Raw genomic sequence first — 12,049 nt, 5'->3', positions numbered from 1 at the left:
TTAGATAAAGATTCTTACAATTGACTTTTTGTTACACTTTTAAGAATTTGCTGGAATTTAAAATTTCTAGTCTTTCTGGGAGGCTGATAAATTGGAAGCATAACTCTAGCAGGAAATCACTTTAGAAATTGCAATTGATATAAAACCACGCAGTTTGATTGTTTGAACGGGCTTCATCTTACTAAAGATATTCATCGTGCAAACAGACCAATTTTACCAACCAATCATTACTTACAATTTTTAAAATGTTAAAAAATTGAAGGAGGTATTCGTCCAAATTTATGTTGAAAATAAGTAAGCCTTTCACTCTTTTTACTTTTTTAATAAAAAAAATTTTAAAGTTTGTTCATTCTATATGTATATATGATCTGCAACAAAAATTATATATTTTATATATAAATATAATAAATACCGGTATCGATTTACTAAAAATTGTCTAGTATCAAAAAATTGTTTCTACAACAATTCTATTTATTTATAATTTCAATGAAATGAACAAATAATCTTTTAATAATCACAACGAATATTAAAATTGTCCATACGCAGAAGCAATTTAATCTTCACCCGTTTTTAAATCGTTTTTCAGATCGTAATTTCCACTCTTCGTTCATCAACTTTTACAGTAAAATTTCTGACGATAAAAATTAATTTAATGGTATCCATCAATGGAATTATAATTCTCGGAAAATGAAAGAAAAGAAAAAGAATACAAATAAATCGCTGAAGCGGAATAGGAGGAGGAATAGAGAGGGTTTGAGTTGAATGGAGGATAGATAGGGGGAAATAGAAGGTGGTGGTAAAATGGAGGTTCGAGAGGGAAGGTAGGGTAGTTATTAGCAGATTGTAATGCTAATCAATGGTTACTGGTTAGTGGATTATGTTTGCGTAGGCATTCATCATCGAAATGGAGTCGATCGTTGAAAATCTGATTCCGAACCGCGTGAAGACCAGAATGTTTACTCCCCTCGTTCGTTTAGAAATGATGTACAGAGTGTTTTATTAACCCTGCAGTAATTGTATTCATACTGTATGGATGAATAATTCTCTCTATTTTTTTTTAATTGTATTGAGCTTTTTGAATTTTATTGGGCCATATACGTAAAATATTTTTTTTATATACCATCTTCTTTTTTTCTTCTTAAATTCTTGCACAGACAAAGGGTTAATTCAATTCAATTTCAAGTTAGTTTCTCTTTAAATTACATTTACATGAACTATTTTCCCTATTAAGTAAATGTAGTTAATGGATAAAAAGTCTTTTTAACTGACTATTCGTTTTATCGTTGTAAAATAAAATATTCTAGGTTTGTAACAGCAATGATTCAGGCTTCGCTGGATTAATGTGACGAATATACGTACAATACAAATAAGTACACATAAAATTTAACATAACAAATATAAATAAAAAATATAAGATTTAATATAAATTATAGGCAGGAATATTGAAACTTTTAATAGAAATGTTTTAGAAAATTGTTGAGAAAGGTTTTATTAAATGAGTAGTGAATAACAACTAATAGATTTTTATCGTTGGATTTATTGTTATAAAATTGATAAGAACAGTACATTGTTAAATTTGAAAGATATTAAGGGGCAGAAATCACGTTGCAGGGAAGCAAACAACAGCGATGGTGGAAGCGTGGTAACCGCGAGCAGGATAAAAGAAAAGAAGAAAGATAGTCATGCCAACCCTATGGAAACCAGCGACGAGGAAGCCCAACCAATGGACACCATTGGTAAGTTTTGTTAAATATATCTTACCAGTTTGCTTTGCCCATCTTTCATGATATATCACTGCAACGTTATCACAAACATTTAAATGTTATTATCGTATTTAAATGTTTAAACTCGTGTGATTTGATTTTTGTCTATGTTTAATAAACATTTATATCGTTTTTCTTCATTTCTTATTTTCTAAATGACAGTTCTTGCATAAAAAGAAATTTCAATTCCTTTTTTCAATGAGAATTCGGAGACTTATGTGTTCTTGTATCAGAATTGAGAAAACTATATAAAGGCATCTATGTAGTATAAGTTAATTAAATTGAAGAAATATCTTCTAGTCTTGGAATAGGTATCTATCAGTGTTTTACATTATATTCCTGTTGGTAATATGAAAGAAACTTCGAATTAATTTTCTACAATGTAATAAAAACTTGTATAATACAAATAATTTTTATCTTTTTGAAAAACTCTGGACATAGTGCTGTAACGTATTTTCGTTTTAGATCAAATGACAGTACCTTTATTATACTTTCGAATTTATTGAACTAATTTAATATTCAGGATATTCTAATTCTAATAAAATTAAAATTGAGAAAATTTTATTAATCTAAAAACACGATGGGATCTTACAAGCTCGAACGCGATAAGAATGTTGAAATTTTGTCGAATGGGACAATTACAAATTTGAAGGACGTAATGACGATAAACACAGAATTGTTAATAAACTCAAGTAGAATGAATGCAATAATCGTTTAAAAGAACTTCAATCTCTATATTAAAGAGTGTTATGCATATTATATGTATATTTTCATTTTCTAATATTTGATCATTTCTATTAAGTAATTAATTAATTAATGTAAAAAGTTAGTTTTTATTGGACTGTACAGATTTGAACCATACTGTCATATAGTGTAAATATTAGTATAATAATTAATAATACCTTCATTATTTAAATTTTGTAGTATGTCGTTGTTTTTCTAGTCATAATTCCAATGTAATTCATGGGTCAAAATTATTGAAATTTCAATGCTAGTCAATTGTCTTCTCTTTCACACATTATTATTTTTCATATTATAATTACATACATGTAGTACATTATAATGTAACTAATGCTTATAATATATGATTATACAATTTAACACATCAGCAGATAATTTTCAAATTATATAGTTTGACACATGAATATCGATTGAATATTGATAGAAAATTTATTTTATATGCAATTGTCGATATTTAGTTCAATTATATTTTATTGTAATTATATTCATTATAATTGGTATACTTTTACATTTTAATATTTAATGGAACGTCGACTATCAATAATATCACCTATCTTTATGTATTTCCTTTATTTCCTTTATTTCCATTTGTTTAACATTATTTTCAATCTACTATCATAAAACAGAAGGAATCTAGTTTCCTATTTGACGAAATGTCAATTGCTAATGTATTAACATTATCTAACTGTATTCATCTAATTTCAGTTTGATCTTTACTTAATTCAGCTTACTTCTACGAAACGCAAGTAATTTATTCTGTTATTTGACCAGTCCGCTTAAGCAATTTGTCATATGCTAAAATTATTTATCTTCATTTATTTTCGCTTAACGTTTCCACTATATCCAATTTACTTCTACAAGACACGAACATCTTGTTTTTCATTGAAATAGGTAAGTGTTTTTAATCAACTACGGATTTATTGAAATTATCTTCGCTTCGATTTTCATTCATCTAACATCTCGTCCAATTCACCGCAACAAACCATAAATAACAGTTCAATTCATTGTCTCTCGTTATTCGTCGTTGAAGTAGTCGACTCTTGATCCTCGGTAGCTGTGCTATTAGCTTCGTCGGACTGCGTTCTCTCCTCCGTATTCGCATGGCACAATTTCCTGTGTTTATGTACAAAATAATAGCTCGGGAATTTGCATCCACAGATCTTACACGGATAATACTGAACATTTAAATCCAACAATCGAACTTCTCTTCTATTTCGAGCCTCTGTATCCTGTCTCTGTCTATTTCCAGTCGGATCGTTTGCTCTTGTCGGCAACAAATGCCTCTTGGTATGTTTTCTGTAACAATACTGCGACTTGAAAGTGTGCCTACAGTATCGGCAAGTGTAGCTTCCGCTGCTGTTGCTCGTATCCATTGCAGACTCGATTTGGTCGCAAGGAGTTCTAACAGCCGTTGGTCCTCCGTTTTCGTCATTTTCGCCGGAGGCGTTTTCTGCTTCAAAACACGGCCTCTGTAAACGCGGTTGTAGTACAGAACTAGACCCACACGAGGCTGTTGACGAGTAATTTTCATTCAACACTCGATGGAACTTGACTGGACCATCGCAACAAGCCACGTCGTAAACCACTGACAAAACACCCGAAGAACTATCGTTTGCCCTATTGGAACTGCGTCCTCTTCGTCTAGATCTTCCTCGATCGTCCTCGCTGATCGACGTTGATTCGATGTTCCTGTCACTGTTTCGAGGCATTGCCGTGTCTTCTACAGGTGTCAGAGGTGGAGATCGATGTTGTTGCTCGTTGTTGCTCGAATTTGGATGTTCGTAACGGCGTTCTTCCGTGGATTGACGCTGCTGTTCCGTTGTCTTTTTGTTTTGACACGGTGGTACCGAGGATTGAGAAGCGGAGGACGGCGTAGGTGAAATCGATTGACAAGGCGACGACGTTCGTGTCGATGTGGCAACGTTAGAGGTGGTGAAAGTGGTAAACGCAGCTGCTGCTGCCGCCACAAAGGGCAAAGAATTGGAGGACACGTTCTCTGGTGATTTTGGTCTACAGTCCACTCGTAGGCTCCGATTTCGCTCGATTTTGAAGACTGATGATTTTGGCGATAAAACTTCTCTGTTGGCAGATGTTACGAAACGTTAGGTTTCTTCATACCATGCAATGAAACATACCCGAACTATAATATGATTATTTTACAGTAAACTGCTTCTTCTATCATCTACTTATTACTTATTTATTGGAAGTTAATATTTCAGTTGGAAAGTTGGTACTACAATTGCTCGGAATAGCTGAACAATTACATCTTTAGTAAATCCAAGAAGTTGAAACGAAATTAGATATTCAGCATTGTCACACTTTTAGCACAATCTAAAGTCTACTAGTGAGAACGCGTTTGTAATATCAAATCATAATAAGATTTGTAATATGTCTGTCTTTGACACGAGATTCCAAATCTTCTAAAATGCAAAAAGGACTTCACATATTATTTATCTCGATATACGTTAAAATCAACAAAATCAACATCCAAACCTATAAGCCGTCGAGCTATGCGTTTCTTGGATGCTGGAGGTCGGGGCGACGGAAACGCCGAGTGGAACGGTCGATTGCATTAGCACCGACGGTTGCAGTTGAGGTAAATGTGGAATACCGATAGACGAGGGTACAGGTGCTGTTGGTGGATAAAGAGGCGCTGTCGGTGGCCAGCATATACTTGGATCTATCATCAACCTGTTTGGTATAGGTCTGAGTATATTTCCCGAGCCTGGCGTCGACGTGGATATGGAGGTCGACGTCAACGTCGACGTCGGGCCTGCTGGTACCGGTATCGGCGTTGGCAAAGGCGGCGGTGCCCTCAGCCTTAGTAAAGCAGCCCTGCATTGTTCCAGTGCCCCTGGCATGTGCAGCAAATGCGTGGCCAATAGCACGCTGTACACGTTATCCAACGTTACCTCCAACCTACCCGTATACATGTAGTTCAATAATGGCGCGAATGCTTCTCCACCTAGAAATTAGAATTTAAAACAAGAAAAAAAATATATAGCCGTTTTTTCATTTATTGCTATATGCAGTTGTTGAAATTTCTTGTTTATCTTTTTTACAGTTCGTCGATTCTTTCTGCGTTTAACTCGTAGCTTGTGCGTCGATGAGTTTTTCAGTAAACATTATAGGGAAATTAGAGCATTGGATTTTGATTATATATAAGTATACAGAGGGAATACTAGTTCAGAAAAACGAGCATTGTTCCGTTTGAAACAGATGTTTTATACTTCTGAGTACAAGCGATCTTATGGAAATTCTTCTACTGACTGACACAAAAAGAAATCTGTAAAGAAATGACACCGTATTGTTGGAAAGCCGTATGTGGAAACAAAAGGAAAGGACAGAGGCAAGGTATTATTGTCGCAAATTTAATTTCTGTTTGAAAACGTACACGCTAGAAACGTTTGATAAACGTCAAATAAGGAATAACTAGAAAGATACCGAAAGAGAAATTTTTTATTGCAGTTATTTTCGTAAGCATTGGAAGGTTTAACGAAAATGCAAAGGCATTCTTATTTAGGAACATTCAGATTTTCCAAATTGTTAATGTTTAGTCTAAGGAAAGGTGACTTTGCGCGATGTTCTTTTCTTCAATTTTAAATGTATTAAAATCCATCAGAACTTTTTTCTAGGCGAGCTTACAAATAAATCGACGAGTTGGAGAACGGTACAAATTCAAAATTACAAATGTTTTCAAATATACCAACTAACATTAGCTTTGGCGTATCAGTAAAGCTATCGATCTCGCAGCCCCATTCCAGTTTAGACGCACAAATAAAACATTGTAGGAAATTTTAAATAATCGAAATAAAACCATATTGAACTCGTATCATTTTTCAACTCACCGACTCGAATAAATTACGATATTTACCAATGGACGAAACCGAGACAGACGTGACAGGCTGTCGTTGCGATGGTCCCGACAAATTGGTAGTAGTCACCGCGATTGCGGTGGTTGGCAAGTTAGTACAAGATGTAATATTCGTGTTAACACCTTGATTAGATGTCGTCGGTGTGCTAGTTAGCAAAGCTTTTAGATATCCGCTATGAGCGGCCAGAACACCTTTGTGAGCGACGAACTGATGCTCTCCTTCGTTTCCCACTCTGACCACTGTGTCAGGTGGCGATAAAGTTTCTTGAAGTCTTGAATAATTGTCTGGCGTAACGCTGTCACCGAACCAAGCTCTATATAAACTATACATCGTACGATTTCGACTATGTACCAACTAAATGATTTATTAATTGACGTATATAGACATTGTGCAGAATTATTGATCGACGATAAACTTTGGGCAAATTCGTTTGGATAAAGTTGCTGGAATTAGGATGAATTCACATCGATAGTCGCACGAAGATTTATTTACTCCGGTATCTTGTTAAAAGTAACTTTCACTTGTAATTTTAAGGAGTCGAATTAATTTGAGTAACAACATCTTTTTAAAGATCTACGACCGATCCCTTCCGATTGAATTAATTTCGAAACTGTTCAGATTATCACATTTCTTTTCGATCTACCGATTCCTTCGCTTGACAAAGTCAAGCAGCCTTCTAATATTAATTAAAATCTTATTCCTGCGGTTCCTCGATTAATTTTCCAATAAAATCATTTTCAATCTGCAGTATTATTATATAAAACTGTGTTCTTCCAATTGCGCGGTGAATTTTCAAAGCGAATCCCACCGAAACAAATGTTCGAACTTGTCCAACTATGACACACGTTTCTTTCCAATTTCCCGATTCCACCCCTTTGGCGTTACTTGCTAGAACCGTAAATATCTTCAAATATTGTACAGATTCTCTCATTAATTGTCAAATCAATTTCTCAAACTTCTCCAACAATCACGTTCCTCCTCCGTTCCCAATTCCGCCTCATTTCCTCCACTCGTCGAACTTCCTGTCCTCTTATTTAAAACCTTATTTCTCCGACGAGTTCTCCGGTTGTACTCGAATCAATTATAAAAGCCAACTTCTCCGATTATCACTATCCGTTTTCATCCCCAAATTCTCCACGATCTTCCAGTTGTCAGAGTCATCAAACACTCTTTCGCTCTCGACTTATCAGCGAACGTACATTTCTAAGATGCCGAAGATTCACGACGACAAAGTACGACCGATAAATGGTATAATCGACGATTGAGAAGCGAATATAAACGCAAAGTCGAAGAGGTAACCGGCGTGCGTCGCGATTGCCCGTGATTTGAACGCCAGGTTTCCGTGACGTTGCGCCACCGTCGTAAACGTCCGTAATTCGGCTAGTTTTTCGACGAGGTTCTACCGCCCTTCGAGTTTCCTCCTCCAGACGGCTGGTATCAGCCAGTCCCTGTGCAGCCCACCCCATCCCCTAGCCAACGGAGAACCGCCCCCGACGAGTCGAGATTGGCGGCGCTGCCTCGATTACTGGCAGGGTTGCACGTGCGCCTGGTGTATTTACCATGTCGAAAATTGTACCAAGCATTTTTCTTCGTCTTCCCCTACCATATATCCTGCACTTCCACTTCCTCTTTCTTCTACCTCCTCTTTTACCTATCGGTGGCTACCTCGTGCTTCTTCCGTTTTAAACTTGTATTTTGGTACTCTGTCTTTCTTTATAGTTTCTCTTCTTGTTTTATCTTTCATTTCCCTCTATCGGCCACTTTCTTCCTGCTTTTGGTTATCGAGTTTCTAATGGCGAGTTAAGCGTAGTATTTCGGGATGTTGCTATCGATACCTATGGGTAGAGCGACATTTTAGTTCCAGAGGAAATATGTCGAAACGACGATGACTTCGAACGTGTTTGGATTCGGCACGCATCTAAAAATATTACGCGTTTTGGACACGTGTGTTATTTCGCAAACTACCATCGACCAGAGTTCCCTTGACGTTTGAATTCTTAACAGATACCTAAGTTCCCTATAGACCCCTAAATTTCTCACGAATAATCTAATCGTTAATTAAGACGTCAATTAATCAAAAACAAAGCGCGCTTCGTTATGTTACGCGTTTTTATATCCATTCACGAAACATTTTTATTCGATGAATCCAGTCTAAGATTTTTACGCGATATCGTCGTTAGTTTGTTGTTGCCGAAAGGAAGAAATGAAACGGAAGGGAATGACTATGGGAAGAAGGAGAAAAAATAGAAAGAGAGAGAATCAATCGCGGTCGCGATTCGACTGGCGCAAGACGTGGAAGCTCTGTTTTTTTATTCTTGTCATCCTCGTACTCGTGGGATGTGATCGACGTACCCCTACTCTCCGTTTCTCTGATAGTGTATCGCGTTCTGGCAAAAAGGACGAAAGAAAGCCGATTGGGTTGTTGAGTTAATTAGTCCTACGAATCATCGACGTGGTTATTTTTCCAAGTTAGAAGAGCTGGTCGGTGTTTTTTTACATTTTGAATCGTTGAATTGAATTATACGCTGCTAAAAATCGCCAGCATAAATAACTAGTTTAATTTCGGAGTATACACTTTTTACAAGATTGATACGATATATCAAATTACTAACTGAAGTTACGATTCGAATAGAAACATCCAGCTCGCAGAAATATTACTTTGAACTAAGTTGCATTTCTCTTTCTGCATATTCATCGCGTATATCCGAACCTAAGGTTCTTTGCGTCCGCGCCTTCGAATAACATGAATTAAGCGCTTCAATTAGGAAATTGAAACAGAAGAAAGGAATTAAAGAAATTAAATTATAAGAAGTATGTGAAACCAAAGGAAGATGTGAAAGAAAATAATGAAGTTACACAAATTATGAAACGTTCAAAGAAACAAATAAAACAAGTTACTAAATCCAGTAAAGAAACCAACGAATCGGAAAACGGCCAAGCTATCGACTGTCGAACAAAAATGAAAGAGTTCCTCTCTTTGTCCAAAAAATTACCGAAACGTATCGCACGCGTAACACTCGTCGCTTAAAACGAGAATAGAAAACGCAAAAGACGCAAACACGGAAGAAAGGGAACACAGGATAAAAGACGAAACAAAGACTTTGATGACCACAGTTTGGCATGGTTGTTCGGTGATTAGAGTGCCTTTAGAGTCGAAAAGCGTAGATGAAGAGGAGCGTGTTCCTCCTCAAGAACGTTCTTTCCCGGATGCGTCTTTTGCCTGTCCTCCCCTTTCTTCCTTTCCCTTCTTCCCTCCTTCCTTTCTCTGTTTCACCCCTATCTCGTTTCCTCTATTCTGGCTGCTCTCTGATGTTTTTCATCAAATTAACTCGCGGCTACGAGTACTCTTTCTCCGCAGTGTTTGCATAATATCGTTTATAATTCAGGTTGCGCTGAAATTTCACTTTATTCCGCCTGGTGGCCCGTATACGTACAGGTCGCTCGTTTGCTCGCTCTCTTCGCTTTTTCGACCCTCGGCCACCCTTCTATATCGGTTCGAACTATCTTACTCTTTCTCTCTGTACACGGTGTTCCAGGGTTTTCTGGCACAAGCCACTTGTCATTCCGATTTGAGGATTGAAAATTGGATGCAAAGAATGATACAAGTATGGCGCTGCTTCGTTCGGAAATCGCGCAATACCTTCTAACAGACTTTTCGTTAAATCATTAACCTCGGATGTTCGTATTTTTATTTCTATCGCCGCTATTTTAGACATTTTGCTTGGTATTTTATGTATCGACGCTGAAACTATCGCGATGGTCAGAACGATCAATTCGTAATTTTTATTTGCACTTTTGGCAGTTCGAATGTCTGTGAGTAAAATGTAATTTCTTCTGTTCTAGGTATTATTAGATCTTTCTTATTTTTAATTCTTTCAGTTTTATATCTTTTTTATTTTTACCAATAGGAGTCAATGGATATATTGGCAAAAATTGGTGGTAAATTCTTTGAGACACCATGTGTATTTTCTTTCCTTTCGCCCTATCGCATTTTCGCGAACCGGAAAATTTGCGTTCCTTCGCCGTTCGAATAGAGAACGGTCTGTGTACGGAAAAGTGTACGTGCTTCCGGACACACATGAGAATATATCTTCATATCGTGGAAAGAGTTGTTTTGTTTCTTCCATCCCGGTATTTCGCATTTTTCCTCGTCTTCTGGAGGAAAATTAGGTTTCGTATCGAATCGATAACGTTGATCGAGCTTACTATAATTATTGGTCAAACGAAAATAAGGAACCATAATCAACGACATTCTTTTCTTACGAGTAAACAAAATTTCCGTTGTACAGGGCTAGAAAACTGAAAAATGAAAGAAAATGTGTTATTTCTATGTAGGTTGCCCACGCGATACAAATAAATTTTGATATTCTTCGTTAAAAAAAAACGAAGATATAAATTTAGTATTTCGCATTGATTTCTCACTTTATTCTATCTAGACAATTTTTGAACGTATAAATTATTTGAAAAAAGAAGAGAAACCATAAATGCGAAAATCGTATCAGCTCCGTCCCAAGAATGTTTGAATTCTCGAACTGATAATTCCTATAAATCTGTGATAATGGTGCATAATAATATCACTAGAAAGGTACGTTGAATTATACAAAGATTACTTTGATTAAATAGGTAATGTTTTTATGTCAGAAACTTTATTTGGGCCAGCGATGTTTCACTTATACCAGTCTATCTATGCAGTCACTCAGCAAAATTAAAACAAAACCAGAATTCTAAATACAAAGAGTTGGCGTAAATAACGGAAAATAAGGGAGGTATACAGAGCCATTGAAGTTAATCGTGGGTCATCGTAACAGGGTGGTGTGGAACAGCCGCGGTTCCAGGCAAGAATGCGTCGCCACCAATTCAGAATGGGACATGGCGATTACGCACATTTCCCAGGAGACCTGCAGCTTTAAACTGAAGTTAACAGACGCAAAGTTCCCCCTGTCCCTCCGTTTCCTCCTCCACGCCGTCCCTTTATCCCGTTGTATCCCGATCGAAGCAACAACCACTACTATAATCGTCGTTTACATAGCTATTAGTATCATTGTCGTCATCGTTGATAATAATACTACCGATTAACGTGATATCACCTGAATTGATTCTGTCGCTATATCTTCTCTAATTTATCGTCTCTTCTTTGTAAAATTGTTCGTTTTACAGGAATAATTCAAACATTAGTGCTATGGTAAAGAAACTTTCCAAGCTGTAGACACACGTAAATTTGTCAAAATTCTTTAATATTTTCCAAGTAAGAAAAATTTATTCTGATGGAACGATTACGCTCGACGAGTGGGATAATATTCACCCCGATATCGTTGATGTCGTATGGTGCTCTAGTAATATATACAGTGATATCTAAATAGAAAAATATGTATGTACCTATAAATTCAGCTACGTAATCGTGGAAAGTTTCTTTTTCCTCGTACGTTGATCTGAATGGTATCTTGCAGTAATATTCACGTCTCGTGTCTTAGAGCACGATTATGACAAAGAAAAATCACTATATCGTAGTAATATTTATTGTTCGCTGCTAAATATCTTTCCCCTTATCCATCGTATGATTCGTATGATCGCAGCCGAACAGGAAATTTTAACTGTCCACCTTGCATTATTCGTTCTATGCAATTTTGGTCAGATCGGTTCAACGATTTAACCATCACACGCGTATGGTCT

The 12,049-nt window shown here is 36.4% G+C and overlaps 2 protein-coding genes across 12 annotated transcripts in view; one reads left to right on the top strand and one right to left on the bottom strand.

Moving 5' to 3' along the window:
* Positions 1-12,049, top strand: part of LOC117212069 — a 68,458-nt gene that overhangs the window by 29,866 nt on the left and 26,543 nt on the right. For all 11 annotated transcript variants that reach the window (XM_033456540.1, XM_033456535.1, XM_033456538.1 and 8 more), the window contains one exon: positions 1,612-1,736. In XM_033456540.1, coding sequence (XP_033312431.1) covers positions 1,612-1,736 — 125 coding nt within the window. The remainder of the gene's footprint in view (positions 1-1,611; positions 1,737-12,049) is intronic.
* Positions 3,007-6,976, bottom strand: LOC117212070 (mucin-5AC). Its single transcript, XM_033456547.1, has 3 exons — positions 6,379-6,976; positions 4,998-5,469; positions 3,007-4,583 (listed from the first exon to the last, which is right to left on the bottom strand). The coding sequence occupies exons 1-3, from the start codon at positions 6,707-6,709 to the stop codon at positions 3,506-3,508; spliced, it is 1,881 nt and encodes a 626-aa protein (XP_033312438.1). The 5' UTR covers positions 6,710-6,976; the 3' UTR covers positions 3,007-3,505.

The sequence above is a fragment of the Bombus bifarius genome, unplaced genomic scaffold, assembly GCF_011952205.1.
Source record: "Bombus bifarius isolate JDL3187 unplaced genomic scaffold, Bbif_JDL3187 scf7180000008274, whole genome shotgun sequence".
Lineage (NCBI taxonomy): Eukaryota > Metazoa > Arthropoda > Insecta > Hymenoptera > Apidae > Bombus > Bombus bifarius.
This window is presented reverse-complemented; position numbering and strand designations above follow the sequence as displayed.